Source organism: Podarcis cretensis (assembly GCF_951804945.1).
Source record: "Podarcis cretensis genome assembly, chromosome: 1".
Lineage (NCBI taxonomy): Eukaryota > Metazoa > Chordata > Lepidosauria > Squamata > Lacertidae > Podarcis > Podarcis cretensis.
The window spans coordinates 66251820-66277708 of record NC_137170.1 but is presented as its reverse complement, the minus strand read 5'-3'; the positions used below and the strand labels follow the sequence as shown (position 1 = coordinate 66277708).

The 25889-nt window shown below is 38.3% G+C and overlaps 1 protein-coding gene across 5 annotated transcripts in view; it reads left to right on the top strand.

Moving 5' to 3' along the window:
- DCDC1 (doublecortin domain containing 1) overlaps positions 1-25889 on the top strand; it is a 265169-nt gene that overhangs the window by 20664 nt on the left and 218616 nt on the right. For 4 of the 5 annotated variants that reach the window (XM_079987001.1, XM_079987000.1, XM_079986998.1 and 1 more), the window contains exons 1-4: positions 2477-2610; positions 2980-3142; positions 18758-18963; positions 20457-20550. In XM_079987001.1, the coding sequence (XP_079843127.1) occupies positions 3016-3142; positions 18758-18963; positions 20457-20550 (427 nt within the window). In that variant the 5' untranslated portion in view covers positions 2477-2610; positions 2980-3015. Of the gene's footprint in view, positions 1-632; positions 903-2462; positions 2611-2979; positions 3143-18757; positions 18964-20456; positions 20551-25889 lie in introns of those variants that run through there. The other variant, XM_079987002.1, reaches the window with a different exon arrangement.

Below are 25889 nucleotides of genomic sequence, written 5' to 3'. Positions count from 1 at the left end.
ATCATCTAAATATCTGGGTAGCTTTTTCATGTGTAATATTTAGGGTATTACTGGTTAAAAGAAATAATTCCAAGCCAGCTCATCTGTTGTAATTGAAAACACCTGAAGGAGAGTAGGTTGGGGGTGTCTGCTTTAAAGTTTAAAACCAGCACTTTGAATTGTGCTCAGATATGTATTTGTAGTCAGTGGGGCTGGTTTAAAAACTAGTGTGATATGTTCTGTCCAGCTAGACTCAAGCTGTATTCTCAGCTGATTTCCAAATAGTCTTCCAAAACAGGCTCACACAGAATGTAATGCGGTAGTCTAGTCAGTTACTAGCATTAGTATTCTGTACTTTAACTAATTGTAGTTACCCAGTTTAACCAACTGTAGTTATCAGAGCGGTCAGAGCTGCAGTTAGATTCCTGTTTATTTCTAACCTCTTAGCTGAAGATTAAAAAAAGTTATTTGATACATTCTTTCTCTTTGTAGTAATTCCTTAATATGTCAGATATTCTTTTTTCCTTCCTCAATTGCCCACCTCTTTTGGTCACATTTTCCGGCATGGGTGCATGACTGGATTTCCCATGTTGTCCTAGTTTTGGGATTACTTAAACCCAATATCTGTCGTCCCCCCTCTATTTTTCTTTCAGAAAATGCATCTCCCCTAACACAAAGGCATCTGGAAAGACAGAAGAAAAGCAAAGAGAGCCTCTGTTTGGCCCTATGAGTCCCCTGCAATCATCAGTAATACCAAGAAGGTCAGAGCTTCAAGATGGTTCCACACATCAAATAAAATCAGTTCAGCGAAGTGATAGAATATCAGAACTAGTCAGCTACAAATCAAATAGTACAAACAATTTTTCTCTTATATCACCATCCAAGAGAAACAGACCTGTCAGTGCTCCTCCAGGTCAGCTAAGGTAATCAAAGCTGTTCCATGTTCTTTTTAACTATGACTGTTGCTGTTCTGTCTCCTTTCAACTGACTCAGTGATGATTCAATTGACAACCTCAAACTTACAGTAAAAGACTGCAATCTTTATTTAGATTTTTGATATAATGGTATCGCAGTGCAATCCTAAGCTTGTTTACCTAGAGGTATGTCCCTCTGAGTTCACTGGTATCTAGTCTAGTAGGTGTGCTTAGGGTTGCCATCTTGGTTATTCACAGAACTGCTTTAAATGTGATAAATATACCTTATATGAGAAGCTCGTCTATGCAAGTCACACGTAGATTATTATACATAATAGGTCGATATTTTTATACCCATAAAAGGCCAGTTGTGCCAGTCTATGTGTAGTTTGCATACCTTTCCCTTCACTGAAATGCATCATGTATAGGAATATTTATTTTTTATAACAGAGAATGGGATGGGACAGGGAACTGAGAGAGACAGACTTATAAACAACATAACATATACATCAGAATTTCTGAAATATGACTACAATGTGGAAGTGAGTTGTGCTGTTGGTGTACGTTATATGAAATTATAAAGAGGAATTTCCACAAATTCAGTGTGTACCTCAAGTACATTTTATTCTTTGCATGATACTTGCACTATCTCTTATTCCATGCCAGTAGTGTGACATCTCATCACTGAAAAACAGATGGCAGAATTGTTTTGCTACAGGGACAGACTCTGCTGCTGTTTTATTCTACTTTTAAAAATATATATACAATGTTGATAGGTAATAGTGAGGAGCATTTATTGCTCCAACACACACTTTAAAGAAAACAAGCACCCTAGACAAAATTCAAGAACAGAGTCTTGATATATTTGGGAGGAAAACAGTACTAGGTGAGCACACAAACAGTGGCTTCACACAGTAGGAAGTGCATAGACACCAAGCAAAATTGGAGGAAGAGTATTTCCTTGGTATAGCAGAACAACCTCACTTTCTAGACTCTACACTACAAGCAATAAAAGTGCACATTTATTGCACAATAAGCTAGAATGGCACAGGTGATTAAAAAAACAGCTCAACACTAATACTTAAATTGTTGTTATATTGTTTAAATGAATCAGGCTTTGTCTAATTCTATTTGATTTGTTAAAGGTTAAAATGGGAATAAGGCTACAATTCTATACATATTTTTTTCAGAGTATGCCCCACTGAACACAGACTTACTTCTTAGTAAACATAGTCAAATAAGTATAATAGGGGTTTTTATTTAATAAAGCAAAGCATCAATTTTTTGTGTTTTTGAGTCAAGAAGACAAAAACCAGTGGAATCTTTATGTATAATTTTATAAGAGCAAATTTACACCTGAGTTTTTAATTTTTACACGTGAATTGAATTTGAAGCATTGGTTTACAGTTCTCAATATAGTTAGGAAAAGGGCTTATTATTATGATTTTGTTTTAAAATGCAATAATCACAATCTGAATAATCATTGAGAGAGACTATATTAATTAAATTGTAATTTTCGTATAGGTACTTTCTGTCTAGTTCAACTGAATTGGAATTGTTTTTCTACAGATCTTCGTCCTTAAAATCCCACTTGGCCCAAAAGGTCCCTGAAGTGCCCATTTTTGAACGACAACCACAGATACTCAGAGTAACAGCTTATAAGAATGGTACAAGAAGCGTGTTTGCTAAAGTTACAGTGCCACTTTCCATTAAACTGGTAAGCATCAATATAATTTCTGTGTAGCCATTTTTGTTTAGATATTGATCTTTGAGTAAAGGAAGCACTTTTTATTTTCACACTTGTTAAGCGTATACATAGTTACTGCATTTTTACCTTCAATTATATAACGTAAAACAGAGGCCGTAAAATGTAAAGTAGAATTTAGAGTTTCTGCTGAATCAATACAATTAAATGGTAGCCGAATAATAACATTGATAGGTAATACTTAGCAATTGGATGTACATATACTGTGTTGAGGGAAATTAGTTAGGATTTGGTTTTTAAGTATTGATTCTTGATTAAATTTTAGTAGTTAACATGAGTATTTTTTTTTCTTTTTTTTCTTACCTTTTGGGGCTGATTTAGCTGCTGGAGAAGTGCACTGGAAGGCTGAAGCTGAATATGGCTGCGCGACGAGTCTTCTTGGCAGACGGCACTGAAGCACTCGATGCTATAGACATACCCCATGATGCTGACGTTTATATTTCAACTGGAGAGCCCTTTTCAGATCCATTCAAAAAAATTAAAGGTAAAAAATGCCAGAGTCAATGGCTTAAGGGGTGCAATTAAAAATGATTTTCATCCTGTCTTTTTGCATGGTTTAACAAAACTAATGTTTACTCATTTACAGCTCAGTAAGAGGATAATGTGCTTAATGAAAGAAAAATCTACTGACAGCCACGTTTATTGCCCTTCATTAGCATTGGTGCTTAATTTAATATAGATCTGAATAGACATTAGGGAGCCTGCAGGAGGTTAAATGGTGAAAATATAATAAATTAAATAAGAGATTATTGAATTTACTGTTTAGTTTCACTGACATCTAACAGACACAATTCATTAGGCTTATTACACTAGCAAAAATAATACTTCAGAGTTTGAGTATTTTCTTAATTTAGTCATTTGACCTTTATTAAGACAAAGCATTAAAATAATTATCAGACTGCTGATGCCTCAGTGTAAAATATGCACGTTGAAGTTACACAGAAATGTATATATACACCTGTTCTAATATTTCATTTTGAAATTTGAAGCTCTTTTAGCATAATCTCTTATTTTTTTTCTCATGTCTCTAATTCTTGTAATATGCTTTCAGGTTTACTTATGAGCGTAGTGTAGAATTTTATATTGCTGCTATTTTCAATTTTGTTGCAAATGGATTTTTATTTAGGCAATATTTTACTGCACTAAATGACTAGTGCGTTTAAATACAAATTTATGTATGAAATTGAAATATGACATATAAGATAGCTGGACTTTATGATCAGAATATAATTGAATAAATATTGTATTAAATATTAGCCAAATAATGTTGTATGTTAAGCTGGAATGGTTAAGAATCAATCTGTAATGCCACACCATTCAGTAATATGCAACAATTTAAAAATACCAAATTTGGAAGTAGTGTGTTTTAGTGGAGAAAAGTAAAGTGCTTTCAGTTGATATATTGTTATTGTTTAAAATCTTTTAGAATTGTAGATGTAGTATCATTCAAGAGTTTATATAAAAATTGGAATTGTGTTTTAATGTTGATGAAAAGCAACACAAACATTCATCTTCATGTTTTGTAAAATGCATTAATTGCACTGAAAACTGTTTACAAATGGTTTTGCATTCAGTTGACTCAGACAAAAGAAATAGCTGGTTTTGTATTTTAGAAACAGATTACTTTAAGAATAGCAAATTATGCTTAATCACTGGAATTCCTATAAATATCTATAAAAGAAGCATGCCATATAAATACTCTAGAATGATGGGAATACTTAAGTTTCCCCCACTAGTTGAGCCATATAATATATATTCCTGCAATGTTTTGGAATAAATTATATTTCTTCATAACTCATGAATTATGCATGTAGTGTAGTATTACAGATGATATGACAGTCTTCTTGAATACAGTCCAAATGATCCATTGAGTATGTTTTAGTCTATTAACTCAATAAGGAGAATACATTTAGCCCAAATTTTTTTTTTAAATCTTTTTTTGGTACATGTAGGAGTAATGAATTGCCCTGCTGTTCTGACATATAAACAACAATAATCAATATTCACATTGTCTCAACATCTTAGGAGTTACTGAGATAAATCTAATGTTATAGTAATATTCATAGCCAGTGTGATATTTTATGTAAGGTGCGGTTACTTTTCCAGGCATATTTAATGAATGCTTGTATTTTCCAATTCATCAAGCATTTATTTCTTTACCTCGACTTCATTCTCATCCAACAAAAACTTCTCTGCTTTGTCTGCATCTTTTGGCTGTGTTTCATCATGACATGCACTGCTGTTCCTTTAGCACCAAAATGTTGGCACACATTACTGAAAATTTCACACCAACTCTTGCTGGATCAGCAAGCTTAACCTACCAAAATCTGGTGTACTGCAATAGTATTTGACTGATAATCAATCTTTTTGCTGCTCGACAGTTGTTTCTGGGACTCAGACTAGAGCAGGTGGCAGATGTGCCTTGTCTTTTGAGAAAAGAAAGAGTAGGTGAGGTTGGGCACAGTGTAGCATATTGTGTGTCCATTAAAAGGGCTCTGCTAGGGTAAGTATTACAGGAAAAAGTCAGTGATATGCATAGAAGACCCACCAAGAACATCCAATAGGTCTTTTTACAGTCTGGTTTATAAATTAAATGGGATCACAGATTTATCCCAAATGATTTGAATGCATTCTGTAAATGGATTCAACGTCAGTATTTTGTTTTCTGAATTCTGTATGTAAAAACATTTTAACAAGACTGTTACTGCAATATACAATCCAGGAGCATTTACAATAAATATAATTTGTAAAAATCAATAAATTGGTAAGGCATGTCACAAGGAGGGCATCCTTTTCTGATACAAAACATAAATAAAACTGACAGTGAGGGCAGAGTAATATGTGATTAGATGACCACCACCATCATATACTAAAACGAATTCAAGTCTTCCCGTGTTTGTGAAGCTGGAGCTAAAACCACACCAACCACACACACGAGAGAGGCATCAGTAGACTTGCCTTAACCCCAAGGTTTTGATTTAAAAAAAAAATTAGCTTAGAAAAAAAAGCTGAGCAATGAGAAAAATTACCCAGACAGCCAATGGAAACTTAATGTCATGGGAAGTTGAGAAACTTAGGGGCAGGGGGAGACTTGATAATTGAATGTGAAGGGAATTAAATGCAGTAGCTGGAAAAGGAAGAGAAAGAGAAATATATTGATATATAAAGAATGGAAGGAACCGTCACATTGTCTGGGAAGCTATTTTTAAATGCCAGAGATAGAGCTGAGAGCTGCCCATCAAATTCAGTGGAGAAAACAAAATCTTCAGTGTAAGTGGAATTGAGCAATAGTGTGTCTGCCCTACCCCACCTCCCCTCAAAAAAACTGAATGAAGAGACGAAAAAAATGGAAATGTCATCAAAACAACCCAATGGGGACTCAGCCACACTGACTCACTTGGGGGTGGGGAAATGACAATTCAAGAATGAAATGGTGTGCCTGGAAACCTGAATAGAATGGAAGACCATGCATTGTACCAATTTTGGTGCAGGGCCTCGCTTTTAAAGTTTCTATTTAAGACCTAGTTGCCATAGTGGTGGTGTTGGCGGCAGCATCTGTCTGTCTCTGGAGACAATGGAGGAGTGCACCTTTGGGAGTGAAGTCAAACCATTGGAGAGTTACAGTGCCTGCTATGGCTGTAGAGAGATATGTTGTGTTGCAGCTGGAGCAGATGTGCTGCTGTCGATGCGCCATAGTGTTTCTTCTCTCTGCACTCCTCCCAGCAGTCATTCCTTCTCTGTGCTGTGATCCACAACCTGACTGCTTGTCTCCAGGCACTGCCATCTTGCAAGGGATGTCCCTAGCCTTCCTGTCTTGTTTGCAGGCGTCTTTGTAACACAGAGTTGGGCTGCCAATGTTCCTGGTGCCTGAAGGCAGTTCCCTGTAGAGCACATCCTTGAGGATCCTGCCATCTTCCATTCTACGGACATGACCAAGTCAGCGTAGATGTCACTGAGACAGGAGTACGAACATGCTGGGAATGTGGACTTGGGAGAGCACGTCTTTGTTTGAGACTCTGTCCTACCAGCGATGCCCAAAATCTTCCTGCTGCAGTGCATGTGACTAAGTACAGTACACCTTGGCGTACATTACCCTCGGGTAATGTAAACTTCAGGTTGCGAAAGCAGCAACCCTGGAAGTGTTTCGCTGCACATGCATGCGCACAAGCGCTCTACCGTGCTGCACGCATGCGCAGAAGCGGTCCCTCTGGTTGCGGAAACCTCCGGATCTGACCGGAGCTCCAGAACGGATCCCATCTGCAACTGGAGGTACCACTGTATATTCATCTAGAAGCCCGTGGATCAAATTTGACCTCTATTAAAAACTCACTAGGTGTCCTTAGGCAAGCCGCTATTTTGGCTGACAGAGTTTATTTAAGCTACACATTTTATTTGGCTAGAATTTATTTAAGGATTGTTGTAGTCTGGGTTGAAAGAGCTACTTCAGGCATTCACAAGGACTTGGGCACACTCAAGAGAATGGTGGGTCTCCTGTTCATGAAAAGCTGAAACTGACTTTGGGCCGATGGAACTTCTTGTCTGGTTTTTTGGATCCTCACCAGTACATTTGAGGAACCTTCAAACTCTCAAATAATAAATGTAAAGTAAATGGGTTAAAGATTACAGAGACTAGATAAGACCATTGAAGCACACAAGGAAGCTGTTTTTAAAGTTTCATTCTTCCAATTGTACTAGGAATTATGGCATTTTGCCTGTTTTGTTAAAGATTGTCTTGCAGATACTGAGATATAACTAGGCTAGCTCAAACTGCACTATGTTCTAGATTAATTTGAATTGGCATTTTCTGTCCCATTTCGACATAGTACATTGGGGATAACATTTCAAAATTTAGTATGGTCTTCCACATGTAAAATGAGTTTAATTTTTTTTAATTGCTGTGAAATGCCAGCCAGGAAAGAATGTTCATTTAGAGAAATTTTTCAGAAACCCTGGAATAAGCATTGGAATTTCCCTAGCGACCTTGACAACGAACTCTTGAGTGGGCAAGCACAAAAACATGCATGTATTTTAGTTGGAAAAGTCAAAGAGGCTTCTTATACAAGTAAATGCATGTGACTAATGAAGCAATCATGCATGTACCATGAGAATGTTTACAATGCAGAAAGTTGAGTGCAAGTCTAAACACTGTTAACCATTAACTTGAAATAGGAAAATTGATAATGGTGCACCTTTTTATGGTATCTGGTTTAGAGGTATTGAAATATCAAAATACCTTTGAGTGTTTTCCACACCAATTTTACTTACTGTTAGCTATGAGCTTTTTACACCTTGAAGTTTACATAAAGAAGACAGTTCCTAAAAGCTGCCCAAAATGTAGTGTTTAGATGCTTCTTGTACCAGATTTTCTTAGTTGCCAGCCTTCTAAAATTAATTTCAGATACTTTTGGTTTAAAATCAAGTGACTTTTGCCCAAGGCTTCATCCTGACTGCTTTTTATTCAGAAACCTTTGAATGTGTTTTATGTGTAATAAAGAACTGCAGTGCTTGTAAAATAATTTTCCATGCAGTCCACTTCACTGAATTTGTTTTTAGAGCTTATCTGTCTTGGCATAAATCTCTTCTCCCAAAGGTTCATAGAGTGTAGAAATCATGTTGTCTGCATCTTAAACACTGTTAGGTAATTTGGGAGTCAACCTCAAAAATGTATGCTGCCTCATTTTCAATTTAGGCACTCGCCATTGGGTTACCCAGAAAAAGCTTTCCTGCCCCCATTCCCTCCCTCTCTTGCTCACAGTGATACCACCCTCTGCCATTTCATGGGCGACAGTCTAGCTGCTAGACTCTAGATATGGCTGAGGAAAGGTTAGCCCAGGCAGAAGGCTCTTACTGCTGTTTCCTCTCTTCCTCCAAGCAACAGACAGTCTTTCATCCTGGAATGAAGGGAATAGGCAGTTAGTCTCTAGCCACCTATAGCATTGAGGCCTATCTGACTGGGCAACTGACACACTTCCAGTTTCAGTGATCAAGACAACTTAAAAGCCTGCCAACAAATGAAGCATACAAATTAATAAACTGAATAAAGTGGAAAAAATTAACTATTAATCGAAAACCTAAGGTTCTAACATAATCAGAGGTAATTTTTGATTTAAAGCATTTCATCCATGACTTCGTTTTATGCATTTGAAGCTCAGGGAGATACGGTATTACTTAAGGGTTTTTAAAGAGGTTGAATTGAATGGTTGTGGGTAGTCTTCAGTGGTATTCAACCAACCTTTACAGTACTTGGAGTAGACACATTGAAATTAATGAGCCTATGTTATGGCCATTAATTTCATTGACGATTAATTTCTAAGATTTTACATTGTGGATTGCCCTGAGATTTACGGATGAAAGGCATCATACAAATTTAATAAATAATAATAGTAGTAAGCCAAATTGAACTCTATACAACCCTTTGAGTCCAACAATAATCAAGAAGAAAATGGTTCGTAGGGACTATAATGGGTGTTTCCATTGCAATTTATATAGTCTACATAAACGATTTTGCTGATTATTTGTTAGTTGCATCCATCTATAATCCCTTTTGTATTTACCCATTCAGGGTATCCTTGCATGGGAGAAAGAGCATTTTCAAATGATGGCTGCTGTTCTTTTTAGAAACTGACTACTGAGCTCGCAGTTGGCCCACTGTGATTGCTTCAGTTTGAAGGAAATGTATGACAGGTTGCCATTAGGATTTTCTCCTCAACAACAAAAATGTGGTTGTGTGGAATTTAGGCCATTGTTACCACTACTGTGGTACCATTGCAACTCATCTTCTGTTTCTCATTGTTCTTTTCTATGTTGTGTCACTTATTTATCTACACATTGGTCAATGTTTTCTGGCAATTAAGGTTTCTATTTGCCTGTTAATCTAGTTTTCCCCTGTGGATTTTGAGAAACAGCCTGGCTGCTTTATTTATGACTATTTTAATACAGTGCTTATAAATACTTCCCTAAGATTTACAAAGTGAGTGTTTTAGATTAACAGTAGTTTGCCAAGGCATCTGAACACAAATAAACTGTGGTTCGTCTTAATTATTGTTAGTTGAAACAAACAGGTTTCATACTTTCAAGATTCACCACAGTTTACGGCTTAGATACACAGAAGTGGAAGCTTCATATCTCTTCATGGTCATACTGGAGGAGGAGAAGGGAGAAGGGAGCGCAGAGCTCAAGTCGTGGTGAGCTTTGTTCCTGTAATTTAGTGTTCCTGTAACACTAAATTATGGTCTGATTGTGCAACACATATTTTGCATATTCGTTCTGTTGCATATCTGTGACTGGCAAATTGACTTGTCAAGGTTTTGTGGCACCTTAGGAGGCACATGCTAGATCTGAAATCTCCCTTTCCAGGTAGAGATGCACAACTGTCACTAAGACCTTACTAAGGTTGAGCTATAATTTCCCTTCCACATTCCTATGCACTTGGCATTTAAGGGGATTGTTGAGAGTCGGTGGATATGTACAACTTAAGCTCAGTTTCAAGCACATATTTTAAACAGCATGCGTAGCACTGGGTCATTTTTTTATTACTATTTCAGAAAGAGAAGCAACACAAGGTCCTGAAGTGGGTCAAGATTATACTGGGTTAACCTTTGTTCCCTGTTCCGTCTTTCCACCAAAAACCACTCTATTCAGCTGGTATTTGCAGTCACAGCTACATCTTCTAACAGCCCTTAGTTCTCTCAAAGCTCTAGCAAGACAGTTCATAGCATTCCAGAGGTAGAACAGAAGCATAGGAATCTGTGTTATATGAAGTAAAGACTATTGTTCCTTCTAGCTCAGAATCAAGCTATGATCACTCTGCTTTTGGCTTTTAAAGTTAATGAATTTGAATGAATAGATACAAATTGGTAATTAATGTCTCTGAATTTGAATGAGTATGGATATGTGTGGACTTGGAGAGGTATATATTGAATCTGTGTGGTGTGTATGTTAATGGCCGCACACACTGGCATATGACACCAGAGTATCCTACCTACTGATTGCCAAGTTACGTTTTCTGAGGGCTATGTTTTTGTTTCCAGGAAAGGATGCCAGATGTAGGTGGGAAACATGTTATTGGCCACAACTTCTGCCTGCAGCAATACAGTGTCTATTAGTCCTCCCCCATTGCAAAACTATTCCTTGGGCGGGGACTGACTCCATCCAGAACCAGACTCATGTACCATCTTAATCTCCTTGCTACAGTCAACTCCATTTGATCTGGATTGTTTTATTAAGCCTCATGCAGTTTATCAGTTCATTCGGATGCTATGACTAAGGGCTTGGTAGGAAGTAATCCATATTATATTGCCAGATTCATGTGTATCTTTTTTTAAAAAACTGGATTGATCCTTGACATAAAATTATGCAGAATTTGTCTAGGCATTCCATCCAGCAATTATGTTGTGTAGTTCCTGGTTTGGCTTGCGTGTAATTTTCAATTATAGTTTAGTGCTATATGGATGAATCTGAGGGAGCCCAAGCAAAGAATCTCATCTTAGCATTATGTGTTAAAAACGAACAATGGTTAGTTAAACCAACCAGCTTCATGACATGGTTTGAAGTTGTCTTAGGATCTGGGAACTTCTGCACGCACAGGAGATGCTCTGCTGCTGAGCTATAGCCCTTCGTGTTTAGCAATTAACCATTAAAAGTAGGAAAAATGTAGGCTCCAGATTTGTCCAGCTGAGATTTGGCTTTGAAATTCTTTCAGCCCGGAAATAATTTTACCAGTCTGTCTTGTGGCCACACAAAATGAGGAGGAATGGACAGTTAGCCTTATGTTTCTCTTGGACATGCTGGGGATCATTCATATGGCACTAAACCAAGGATAGCCAACATGGTGCTCTCCAAGTGTTGTTGGACTGTAACTCCTATCATTGGCTATGCCAGTTAGGGTTGATGGGAGTTAGAGTTCAGCAACATATGGAGCACACAACATTGGCTACTTCTTGCTAAGCAATTGCTTAGTGTTACATGTTAACCAGCTCTCTGACATCTCTCCATAACTCCAGTGCAGACCTGATTCTGAAATTTTATACTTTCTGTAATTTAGTTGTAGGTGTCACATTGTTGTAACCTGGAAAACAAAACTCCTCTCAGTTTTTAGGTAGCTAGTGTTCATTCAGTTGAGCATATAATTAATTATCAACATCCTTTCAAGCTTTCTGGATATTTGCCATGCAAAGTCTAAGATATTGCCAGTATTCTGCCTGAGTTATTTATTACACTTGGCTCAAATGAATCACTTTTCTGGTTTAACTAGGTAAGCTTATCATTGGTTTATACTGCTGCTTTAAATATTATTTTTTTAAAAGTTCAGGATAATGAAAGCAAAAACAATTGATCTAAGAATATACATTATTTCTACTGAAGAAACTAGGTAATGAATCATGAATTCTATCACTAAGGGTTGTATCTGGTGTTAGTCCTGCTCAGTGTGGACTCACTGAAATTAATAAACATGACTAACTTGGGTCCATTAATTTCAATTGGTCCATGATTATGAATTTGTAGCCCCAAAACATCTGGAGGGCCGAGCTTGCTTGTGCCTATCTACTGAGTATATAAAGGTACTTGCCTCATGCCAAAATGGTAGGAAAGCAATACCAGGATTCTCCAGGCAATCCAGTCCCGAGTCAAAACCAGTACTTTCAGTTGGTGCCAGACATTAACTGACACATGAACTGACAACCAGTACAGTTGGAAAAATCCCCAGTCCCATTAAATACACCTTGCAGCTGTATTTAGCAGTGTCCAAGCTGTCCAGCTGCATGCAAACTGTCTTCAAAGGCAACCCTACAAATAATATAATATAATACAGTGAAACCTCGGGTTATGTACCATCCTCCTTACGAACGCTTCGGGTAACGAGCTCAGTTAACCCGGAAGTAGATGCTCCTGGTTGCGAACTTTGCCCCAGGATGCGAGCGGAAGTCGGGCGGCCCCATTAGCGAAAGTGTGCCTCAGGTTAAGAACTGTTTCGGATTAAAAATGGACCTCTGGAACGAATTAAGTTCATAACCGGAGGTACCACTGTAATTTAATTTGGTGGTTGCCAGGTCTAAGTTACCTCTGTCTAGGTAGGCTTTGCAGCTAGTGCATCAGCCTAAGCTGTTAGCTTTCCTCTGTAGAACTGAGTGCCTTTTCTGTCTCCAGTGGCAAAGTCTGATCAGTGAGGACCCCCATACAACTAACTTGTTCCTTCCAGAAGAGCACAACCTCATCCAGCACAGGATTAAGTCCACCAACCGAACTAGACAAATCACCTACTAACAGGAGCTCTGGTTTGACCTTCATCCAATCCATTACAACACCTGGGCACTCATTTTAATACAAACATAAAGTTTATTTCAAAATGTGAAATAAACTGCAGACTGAACCCCAGGAACTTAGAGGAGCTTGGTCAGGAAATGAGAACTCCATACTAAGTCATGCTTTGTTCTGTCTTTTTTTTTTAATTTCTTTCTCATGCGTCTCCAAATGCCTGACCAAATCTCTAAGGTCACTATCCTGCAAGATTCTACATCTTCATCAGGGACAGGAATATTTGCGCAGAACTTTATAATACTTTAAAAGTACTAAAGCCACCATAAATTTTTTTCTCCAAATGTTTTATCTCAGTCTGCTACATTGCATGTAAAATTTCCAGGTCTTCAGATAATGTTAAGTGAAAGCGAACACTACGAATTGACCTTTTTTCTTTTATATATATATTTTTAAAAAACACCTTCAAATAATCTACTAAAGAATGATGCCATGTTTCAAAACTATCTTCAGATAAGAAGGGAGATATTTTCTGCTAAATGTCATGCAATTTCCCAAAATGATATAATTTGCTATGGCAGGTCTTCATTGACAAGAATAAGTGTGAGCACATTTAAAATAGGCCATCTTCTGGAAGTAGCAAGTGTCAGTGGAATTATAGATTCTCATTGTTCTAATTTCTAATTATTGACAGATTTGGAAATGTTTCAATTCCAAGCAGCATTCCAAACAACAGTATAACACTTTTTCTCATAAGCACACTGAAAATTAATCACTCTTGTCATATTTATGTGAGGGTTTTTATATAAGAAATCAGCTTAATGAACATGGTGCTAAACATATATTATCACAGATTTTTCACTTTCCCTATTAATTTGTATCTGTGTGTGCGTACACAAATACATCATGAATTGTAGAAGAGAGATAATTTTGTCCTAAGTTACATATTTTATTTATTTATTTGAAAATGTAGCCATTATTTTTCTTAGATAAACAACAATAAAATTTAAATGCACAGTTCAAAATATGACTATTCACTGAACAGAACTTTCCTTTGGTTCTATTTTTCCCAGTGGCAGGAGAAAACCAAAACACAGCCAAATTTAACTTCCATTCTATTAAATTTTAAATAGTTATCTGGGGGAAAAATGTATAAATAAAATGTATCTCCCCCGGTAGTGCATTGGCCTGGCAATATATTTCAAGTCTACCATTGACTGGACCTAAGGTGATTTGAACAGTTTCTTTTTCATAATTTAAATGTAATCTGCTTCTGACTGTTGAAGAGCATGCTGTTAGAAAGTTTTCATATTATTGCCCCAAGCCTCCTTCAGTCTTCAACGTACTGCTGCATTTGAAAATCAGTTATGTTGTTATATTCTCCTTCAATTTTTCAAGGCAGGAAATACTCGACAAAAAGTTTTTTTTCTAATGCTATTATGCAGCTGAGGGATATTGACTTTATGCAATGACAGTATCAAGGGCTCTTTGGATAACTATTAGAACACTATTTTCTCACCAATGTGGGTAGTTTACATTGTAAAACTACTGGTGGCTGTTAATGTAACTCTGTCCTGAGTGTAATATAGATGAGGGATAACCAACGTTGTGTCCCCCAGATGTTGTTGAACTACAACAACTATCAGCACCAGTACAAACAGCCAAAGATGGTCGGAGTTGTAGACCAACATCTGGACGGCACCACATTGGCCATCCTGCTATGCATACTTATTTGACAAAATCATTCAGTAATCTGGATATAACCAAAGTCCTAATAATTGAACCGAGTGCTTTCTTCAGAAACCTTAGGACAGGCTTCCTCAACCTCAGCCCTCCACATGTTTTGAGACTACAGTTCCCAGCACCCCTGACCACTGGTCCTGCTAGCTAGGGATCATGGGAGTTGTAGGCCAAAAACATCTGGTGGGCCGTGGTTGAGGAAGCCTGCCTTAGGAGAAGCAACAGCAATGTAGAAGTAACAACTGAAGCTGCAGCGCAAGCTTCACCCTCAGATCTGATGTGAGTTAAAGTTATGTATACATTTTGGCGTCTTGTTCTGTGAAGAGAAATTATTCACGTATGCAAAGAGGTTCTTCCTTGTCCAGTGCGTAATGGAGTCACTGTACTGTGTTCTTAAATCAGTTGTAGTTCCATAGTTTTGATGGAAATAATTCTTGACACATATAAATTAGTTGTTCACTACAAATAATTTTTGATCTTGCAATTATCTTTTCAGGTTTATTAAAATACATGTTTACAACCTTGAAAAAATATATATTTAATTCCTATTGATTGTATGAGTTGCACATACGGATAGTTCATATAAAAGTTCAAATGAGGGGCTAAACATATTTTGATTGGCATACAAGTTGGGGTGTTTGTAATTTTAATCAAAATTTAAATTAAGACATACTTCAAATAATATGTCAAAATGATGCTATTGAATTTAAAGTCTAATGACAACTGCTTTCACTGCTAGTAAAAACATAGCCATTGTGCCTGTGGCAATACAGAATGGCACTTCAGAGCATGCAGGAACAAAGAAGTCAAGTATTTAAAGAACAGGGAGTGACTAAAACTGAAGATAGGAATGTGACCTGGCTATAACCATTGCAGCAAATTGTATTTTGGTTAGGAGACGTAATTATATTAAAGATAGTTGGATTTTCAAAGCATAATTTAAATTTGGAAAAGTTGATTATTAAAGCAGAAAAATGGCCTTTTGTTTTCTGTTAGGATCTATTGAATTAAATTGTAATAATTTCATTTTTTACAAAAGGGTCATAGTCTCAACAAATGTAACACCAATCCCCCCTGTCCCACCACCTGCACATAGAGAGCCGGACCATTGGTCTACCTAGTTTGAGTAGCTTATGGTGTGTGTGTGTGTGTGTGTGTGTGTGTGTGTGTGGAGCTTTCTCTTGCTTGCGGCCTGATTCATAGGGACCCATACAGCACATTGTGCTATCTCCTGGGTTTGAGACAGGACATTCCCAGCCTAACCTAGATTGAACCTGGAACCTTCTGCCTGCAGAGCAAATGCTCCACCACAGAGTTGTAGCTCTTCCCCTCAAGGACTGCACCTCAGAAGATGTGGCCACTATTCTGACAAACAGCTACTCAACAGGAAGGACTTTTGCTACCCAGGGGGATTAATCATGACCTGCTGCCTCCAGTGGCCTAATAGGCATATAGGCATGAACCCTCAAGGTGTGAATTAAGGGATACTTAATCAGGAGGATTCTAATCCACTCAGTGAAGTTGACTATCCCAACCAAGCTTTCTTCAGCACCTTGGTGTTCATGTTGGCCAGGCGATAGCAGCAGTACTGGTTGAAAAGCCCTTGACTCTTGAGGCAGTTGATGAGAGACACCAGCTCAGGTTTGGTTATTCTGGTACTCAAAGAAGCCCTAGGGAGCTTCAATGGCAGTTTTGGTGGCAACAGTGGGAGAGGAAATAGTGCTGCAGGAAATAATGACGGTGGCAGTACCTGCTGCAGCAGCTGGGATACTGAGCAGCAATGACTGAAGACAAATGGATTCAGCTTCATCCTTTAGCGTTTTGCACAAATTCCTTTGCAACACTTCAGTTTAAAGAAAGAGCTGCATGTCTGAAATGTATAGAAAAATCTGGAAGAAACAGAGTATAGCAATGCAGATTTCAAGATTACAAAATGCAGGTGCCTTTTGTAGCTCTAAAATATATCAGTCCTAGTGGAGGAGCCAGTGACCAATGATATACATTCAACAAGATGTGAACAAAAAACCCAACCCGACATCAAGTCTAACTGAAAATGGTAGTACCAGTTAATAACCTAGGAGGGGCTGGTGAAACCAACCCTCGCTGAGGATGCAGTCAGAGGGGGGCACAAAAATCACCTATCGGATGATGGAGTGTATGACATTTTTCTGTGTGGCAATGCACCACTGCTTTCGTGGCAAAATCAAACACGGGAGAAGCTTTGCATCCTTCTCACACTGCAATACAAAGGCGTGCTTTTGTTTTGTTTTGCCTTTCCTCCTCACCTTGCCCTCACTCAGAATGCTTCAAGTACTTGGGTCATGTAAAATGTTGTAATTTCTAATGTGGCTATTGTGGCAAAGTGACTGTGGGTGTGGGTGGGTGGGTCTGCTGATACAGCTTCTTGCCAAGGGTGCAAGGGACCCTAGGTACTCCTCTGCTCCACTTGCTTTCCAAAGGCCTTAGTCATGTTTTACGTTGGGTGCTATGAAAGCTTTTAAAATGTAACAATCATGTTTTAGCCCTAGCTAAAAGATATAGCGAAATTTATGCATTTGAATCAACTGGAAAAAATCACTTGCGCCATCCTAAAATTTTTTTGTCTATCTTAACTGAAAGTATGATTGCTTATTTTACCGTATAAGTTGTTCCTATCCTTCTCCATGTGTATTAAATTCACAATTATTTGCTGCAGCTTAATGTTACTGTTGAATAACTATTGTGCCCGTACGTGTGTGTTGTATGTGGAAAGATTTAATATCTAGCGCATCGTAGCAACAAAGGGAGTGCTTTGAGATGAGGATATTAAAACTCACTCAATTTCCACTCCCTTTTTGACAACTGCAGTTTTTCCATTTTTGATTTTTTTGATTTTGTTATTGTTTTGAAGATGAAAAGGCACGCTGGAAACAGCAAATTGTTATATCCATTTGTGCAACAACCTTTTTACCTCCCATGCCCAGCTCCAAAATCTACTCCAGAGGGCCTTTACTTCCCAAAGAATCTGTGTGTTCCTATTAGCACTGAATAAAGTAACTATTCATTTTTTGTCATGGACCTAGTGAGGCTTGTCAAGTTACATTTTCAGAATTCTTCTGTACACTTGTACCTTGGATTCCGAATGCCTTGCGAATTGAACATTTTGACTCCCGAATGCCGCAAACCCAGAAGTGAGTGTTCTGGTTTGCAAACATTCTTTGGAACCTGAATGCCCGACGGGGCTTCCGGTGCTTCCAGGAGCTTCCTGCAGCCAACCAGAAGCCGTGCTTTGGTTTTCGAACGTTTTGGAAGTCGAACGGACTTCCAGAATGGACTCCGTTCGACTTTCAAGGTACGACTGTATTCCATTTTAAATCTATAAGACTTGGGGGCAAGAACAATAGCATGCCCACTTTTGTTCTCTCCTCCCTCACCCAGCTTGATAAAAGGTGTTGAAATACTGTGGCTTTTTCAGCATAGTGTGTTTTGGAAAGCAGTGAGCCAAACTCCTGGGATTGTTCCCACCCTATTCTTATTCTTTGTATCCCAACTTTTAGCCAAATTGGTTTCCGAAATAATTGGTTAAGAGTTAAATACGTAACTACTATTTCAAATTCTAGATTTTCTGTGATGTTATGTAGGTCATTCAGACTTATAGAGGAGAATTAGGAAGTGAACTGTTAAATGGATCATTTGTGAGATACATTGTGAATAGTGTGAACCAAAGCAAATGCAGGTTAAGAACCGGAGACAAGAACCTTTGCTTTTATGAAGCAAAGGTGATGAAAAGCATTTATTTTTGTAGATGGAGAAGTAAAATGTTCCTCTCTGATCAGTTACAGAGGCATGCTAAGGTGAATTTTAATTATGACTAAATTGTGGTATTACTCTTTCATACCCTGAACATCTGTTCCCTTCAGGAATGATGATTTATGCAGGCTATCAGTAGAGACAGCTTGCTACAGCTTATGTCACGGTTTGTGGGAAGATGGGGTCGTATTTCCAAAAATATCAGCTTTTATATGGATACCAGCCAGTGTGTTATTAAGGTAATAGGGGAAAGGGAGCACGATGTGTTCGCTTTTAATTCTGAAGCCAAATATTGACTTTACCTTTTCCCTTCCAGACCATCTGTTGTTAACGAAGAAGGCAACTTGGACACTGAATGGCCTAGTCTTTCCTAAAGGTATCAAGAGGAGAGAAACCAAGCCTGTACTATCCACGTGTATGAAGACACTTACAGAGAAGCCCACTGTCAGATTTTTGGTGTTTAAGAACTGTATGGGGCAGGATGGTTATGAAATATCATCTCCCCCAGACCAGAATGAAAAGGTAAGCTTGCATGTGGCAGAGCACAAATATGTGAAAAATATCATTCCCCTTATGCCCTTATATTACTTATTTTTTCCATTTTACTTATATGATTGCAATAGAGATTCAGCAGCAGATGTTATTATGCACTGCAGTTATTGTTTTTGTTTTAATTAGGCCATTATCTTCCATTGTTCTACTCTGGAATTGCCCCCATTCATGTCCATGTAACCACTTCAAAAAAGACACAGCAATTCAAAATGCAGAACATCATGGTGGCTTTTTTTTTTTACTGCCTTGGTGTACTTATGATGTCCATGGGATAGAAAAGATGAATAAATTTGTATCGGTCAAGTTATAGAGCTTTGCAAAGACTTTATAGTACATATGCTTGGTTTTTTTTAATTTGTGTGGAGGAAAAAAGAAAAACAAGAAGGTAAAGAAACTTGAAGGAATTACATGATATGGAGAACAGCAGAAAGGGAATGGAGAATGGAGATTTAAAGAAAGTAGAAATGGTAGCTTCTTAGGTCTTGCCTGGTGCAAAATGAGAGAGGTAGAACAAAACAAAAGCCTAAAACTTGTGTCTCTTTCCTTAATCAAGTTTACTTCTTTTTTATACTCTTTCCCCTAAGCAAAATAATAGGGTAGGGATGAACAATATGTTTTCATGAAAGAAATAAGATTCTATTGCAAGGACCCCAAAGTTACTACTTTCTATATTCTTCTCTTCCTTGGCCTGACATTTTTCTTAGTTACTCCAACTGACGTTTGGTAATATGGTCCCTTATAGCAATATTTGGGGGATCACATAGAAAGGGAGACAAAACAGTTTGCTTATTCAGAACAAGAGCAGTACAGTGTGGGAAACATTGGCCTCTCTGCCTCAGGGCTCATCCACACTTTTGCCTGACCCATATTTTGATTGTATTGTGTCTTGATTAATTTCCTCAGGTCTGGGAGCCTTTCTTGTTCTAGGGTTGTGCCTTGTCAAAATCCAATCTTATCCACTGAATCAGATCTTATCAGATGTGTGGAAAATCTGAAGAGAGCTTTTGCTTAACTAAGCTTCAGTTCAGTGGGTAAGATTGGGTTTTCACAAGGCACAGCTATGGACCAATGAGTAAAGTTCTCAGACCCAAGGTAATTAATAAGTGCACAGTATGACCAAAATACAGGTCAAGCAAAAGTGTGAAAGAACCTTTAGTTGGCTTTGGCTGATTGGCTAATGAACATTGTGACTTCTACACATTCACTATGTGATCACTGATTGGTTGGTATGACTTGAGGAATGTGGAATCAGCAGAAGAAATAAGTAGAAAGAGGGAACCTTAGTTGTGAACTGCCACAAATAAAGGTAGAATTAAGGGCACATGGCAGCCCCTACAAAATCATTACTTTCTCCCTAGAAAACAAACTGTGTATCCATACAGTGTTGACCAAATATTTTTATTCCTTTAAAAAAATCTTCTAAAGTTTTCCATATTTAGTGAAACTATTTTTACTTTGTGAAGTTTTTAGATGCTTGTACCATGAGACTGAACCTTGTTTCACCAGCAAAGTATATGTATAATATGCATGGAGAAAAAATTGAAGATCTCTTGAGTGGTAAGTAGAAATTACTATACATTTTGCAGTTTTTTATTACTATAAATGAATGCCATGCCTCAGCTACTGTATATATAAATGTGTGAAAAAAATGAAGGCAATTGGAATTACAGCCTTATATTTCAAAAGCAGGCATATGTATATTTATTGATATGAACTTAGTATCAAGAATTATTATTCCACTATGCTAAAAAAGAAGAGAGAATTCATATGTGAAAGTCTCACCCTCTTTCCATATCATTTGGTTGCAGCCTTTTGTGTTTCAGTCTTTATTTTAGCCTGGCATTATAGGCTTGCTATGAACTGACATTTGTGGCTACTTCTTAAGGTCAGGAAAATAGTTTTTAGCCAGGGTACCTGATGAGGACCTAAGCAGAACCCTACCAGATCAGACTGAAGGTCCATCTAGTCTCGTGTCCTGGTCCCTGTGACCAAGCAGATGCATTGGGAAGGTGTGCAAACAGGACATAGAATCGATGGCACTCGCCCCATTCATGTTCCTCAGCAATTGGTATTCAGAGGCATTCCACCTGCAGTACTGGAGGCAGTAGTTAGCTGTCATGACTATTAGATATTGATGACCTTATCCTCCATGAATTTGTCTAATCCCCTTTTAAATCTCTCCAAGTTGGTGGCTATCTCTACATTTTGTGGTAGTGAATTCCATAGTTTCACCTTCTATTCTGAAGAAGTACTTTTGTCATTCTGTGTTCAGTATCATTGGATGACTATGGGTTCTAGTATTATAAAAGAAGAATAAAACCCTATATCCATTTTACCCACACCATGCATAGCTTTTTCACACCTATCATGTTCTCTAGCTATAGTAACTTTTCCTCATAGGGAAGCTGATCCAGCCGCTTACTCACTTTGATTGTTTTCCGCTGTCCCCTTTTCCAGTTCTACAATATTCTTTGGGGTTTGCACTAACCATATTGGTGTTGGCAGCTTGGTTTTGCCTTCCTTGTAGCCAGAAGGCTGCAATTTGTGGCTGGTCTTGCTGGACAACCCAAAACATCTGGTTCCAGCACCCTACCTACCTATCCTTCTTGTCCCTGATCTCATACTGTGACTCCATATGAGGTCATGGATAATCTATGCTCCTCTTTCCAGCTCCAGGTTGTATGGGGGGGGGTGATGCCTGCAATTGCACTGGCCTTTGGAAGAGCTTGGCAACCCCACACTACTGCAGGGACGATTCTCATCTTCCTCTCCAGTGCCAAACCTAGAGCTGAGACCCGGGAAGGCTGGAGTCTAGTTTTGTGTGCCAAGCACCTTGGCAACTCAATGCTGAAACACCAGACTGATCCTACATCTTTGGCTCAGAACTGGAAAGGGGGCAAAGATCTTACCCATGGGTAGGCAACCTAAGGCCTGGGGGCCGGATCCGGCCCAATCGCCTTCTAAATCCGGCCCGTGGACGGTCCGGGAAGTTTGCTTTGTGGCTGCACCTTTTCTCTTGAATTCCCAGCTTATTTGTACTAGGGAGGCACCTACATTTTACCATTTTCAGTGCCTGCTAAAAATGTTTTTGTTTATGCAAATCTATCCAGACATACATTTGTGTTTGTTTGATTTTTTAAAAACCCCTGATGTTTTTATCTATATTTTGGTAATGTTATTGCTATTTTAATGAATATTTGATACCATTTTATGTAAACTACTTAGACTTCGTTATTGGACAGTATATAAACCTTGCTAAATAAACAAATACATTTTATTCTAAGGTGCAAAAATAGAATGTATAGCTAACTAGCTGCTGGCAGTCATACTTAACTGATGCAGTTGATCATGTTTTACTTTAATTTAACAGAGATTAATTATGCATGGCTGTTTGTCACAAAGCCGTGGAAGCAATGAGTAGTTTGGGACACACATTCTTTTTCAAGTCTTCAGAAGCTATTGGTCAAGATTAAGCCAAAGTTAATCAAGTATAGAACCTATTGGTTTAAATGGTAGTGTTGGGCATCTGCTTTCATTGAAATTAGTAAGACTTAAGTGCTTGGCTGGACTGTGCTCATTGTTGTTTCATTACTAAATGCAATTGCTTCTGCTTATTTGCTTTTACTTTCCTTGATTCCTCACATCACTCTTTGAGTAATACCTTAACATGTTGCAGTAGTCAGCCACCAGCGAAAAATGTCACTAGTTTATAGCATACCTAAGGCTAGCACAACACATTTATTTGCTTTGAGGCTTAAAATAATGGTGACAGAGTTGTTTCAAAGTTATAGTGCTGAATGATACTTTTATTGCCGGAGTTATTGAAATATATTGATAATACAAGGAGTGGAAAAGAATTGAATAATAAAGTTGAACACTACTTTTGTTTGTATAGAGAAAGATGTATAAATATACTTTCTACTTTGACCTGTGTAGACTTTTTCTATAACATTGTATGTACAGTGATAGAAGTAGGAAAGAGGCATAAAGTCTATTGGAAAACTACCAAATGTCCCCTGCAAATGGGCCCTATTCAGAATCAGTAAGCGTATGATGAGTGATTTGGTTTTGAATATCGCCTTTAGATTCCATGCTGTTACAAGGCCAGCCCCGAACATGGCAACTCTTATTTCCACACACAGTACCTCTTCACTCTCAATTTAACCCAAAAATCTGATGAACCCATTACTCCATACTTGATTTCATGGAACAAGGAGTAGATATAGTTACAAATGATCAATCACAAGCCGTGAACCAAAGCAGCAAGGCATTAACAATTCACACCATTTTGGTCCACTTGCTCAAGCAGAAGATGTGGCAGCATATTTAATACACAGCGACTTCACTCAGTTTTAGAAAAGACATGACTCATGTTGCATTTTAGAAATGAAGGAATTTTATAGGATTTCATGCTCGCTACCCATTTGGGTGTCAGAGTTCACGAACATCTAAACAATTAACGTAACCAGGTACTCTGTAAAGGCCACAAGGGACGAGTATCTAAATTAAATGTTACTCAAGTAAAGTAAAAAATGACCCAAGAAACATTTCATCCCCAATAAAGCCATGTTCTGTTAGATTGCATTATACAAATCAGCATCTTGTTCTGCAGTATTGTAACACTGTAGACCCCACAGGCATATGCCGTCAATTTAATGGGATCAGTGAAGAAGCAAGGCAGCTGTGAAAGATTGCTTTAAGTACAGCAATCGTGTGCTTGTCATTCTGCTCAATAGTGGAAAAATCCAAATTCGGGTAGGCATCAGTATTTAAGAGAGTGAATGCTAAAGCATCTCTCATAAGTACCTTGGGGACAATAAGATTTGACATATAACACATAAACAAAAGTACACAACAGCTGTTAGATTAGTTTTGTTTGAGTAAAATACGTCAGGATCATTTAAACATAGCATGTGTTCCCTCCATCACTCAGGCTGAGTCTGCAGACCACACTTTTGAATATTGTACACCAAGGGCTGTGAGTCCCACCGTTGCATCACCATTACCAAAACAGTATGGGGAAAAAATCATCCAGCTAATTGTATGCTTGATTAAAAACTCCCACCAGTCACACAAAGAACAAAATCTTCTTTAAAAAATAATTTAAATCTATTTGATGAAGGAGGCGGAAACCAAATGTTTATTTAAGTTTTGATTGAATGCCCTACATGGATTTTTAAGATGCTATTTCAACATTATTATTATTTATCCAGGCTTTTGTTTTGAAAGACATTTCCTATTAATTTTTTCTACTATTGCCCATAAGAACACCCTGAGATATAAGTTACATTAAGAGGGCTGAAAAAGATAAACTTGGTGGTATCTGGCAGCTATTTCAAATATGTGACGTAAGGGGCCACAAAAAGAGACTAACAAGAATAAGAGAGTGGTAACCTGGTAGAAGGGTGATTATAATTCTTATACTGTAGTTTTTAATCTGTTGTTGTTTAGCCGTCTTAGTCATTTTGACTCTCCATGACCCCATGAACCAGAGCATGCCTTGGAAACTCCCACTTTCTTCTCTAAGCTGCTCCTTTTTTATGTCCATGGAGTTTTTGTGGCAAAATACTGGAGTGGTTTGCCATTTCCTTCTCCAGGTGGATCACATTTAGTCTAAACACTCGGCTATGACCTGTCTGTCTTAGGTGGCCCTGCATGGCGTAGCTCATAGCTTCTCTGAGTTATTCAAGCCCCTTCGGAAGGCAGTGATCCATGAAGGGGGGTTTTTAATCTAGAGATGTACAAAATAACTCAAATAGTTCTTAAGTAAGACTGAAAGGTTTTCACTGTATGGCAATTGGCCATAGCATCTGAAGTTGCTTTCTTCCAGTGTGTGATATAGCAGAAGTATCAGGTCAGCGCCATTTTCCCTTGTCACAAAGAGGTCATGAGCCCCGCAATCCCAACTGGCTCAGGGCTGGGTTGGCAGTTGCTGTCAGTGCAGGAAGAAGAGGGGAGGGTATGGAGGACACCATTGACAGGGAGAAGCCTGAAGTGATGTCAGCTCTGCTCCTTTGCCTTTAGAGGCTGGGAAGCTCCCTTTCCTGTCCCACCCAGGACATGGAGAGATTCCCTAGCAATGGAGGAGAGCATTGGACAGTCAGGAGGTGAGGAGCCAATGGGGCTGACCCCCATCACATCACCAATGGGAGGGAGAGCCACACCCCTTGAAGAAACATGCGCTTCCAAGAGCATCAGCATGTAGAGAGAAATGAGTCTTGTGAGTGAGCTTTAATCCTGTCTCTGATGCTGTTCTTGAACTCTCTAATAGTGCTTTTGGCAATTTGTATCTATATCCTGACCTGAACCATTATAAGCCTTGACTGAAGCTTTCTTACTTTCTTGCATGTAAGAGCCTCTGTCATAGCATATGGGATGGGAGTTTTGACAACTATTATCCATTGCTTTGTGTGTTTAGCTCCTCTGGTACAACAGGACTTGCATTTCCTCCCCTCGGCCCACATTCCCAAAATCTGTCCCTGATGGTCCCTCAACCCCCTGCAGCTGGTTTTGTGGGAGAAAGTGTTGTTGCATGCATGGAAGTCCCCTGAAGCAGTAGGCTAACGTCTGGATAATGGTCACAGTGTGTGTCTGGCTCCCTTCCCCACCTCCAGTCTCATAATTCAAAATAGTACTTTTCCTTATTTGAATTTTAGTTGAGGAAATGAGATGGATTGTATTGGCTTTTATTCCCTTTGATTAAATATGCTGTGGATCAACTTGTCTTTTTAGAGACAATTATTTTTCTTCTTAAATAGAAAAATTCCTGAGAGTTCCCAGAACCTTCAAAACACGCCCCATGTAAAATGGACTTTCTTCTCAAAACCAGATGTAGCCCTCTTTCTATTTATAGAGTATACCTTTTCGTATATTTCTTGTCATATAGTAATGTATTT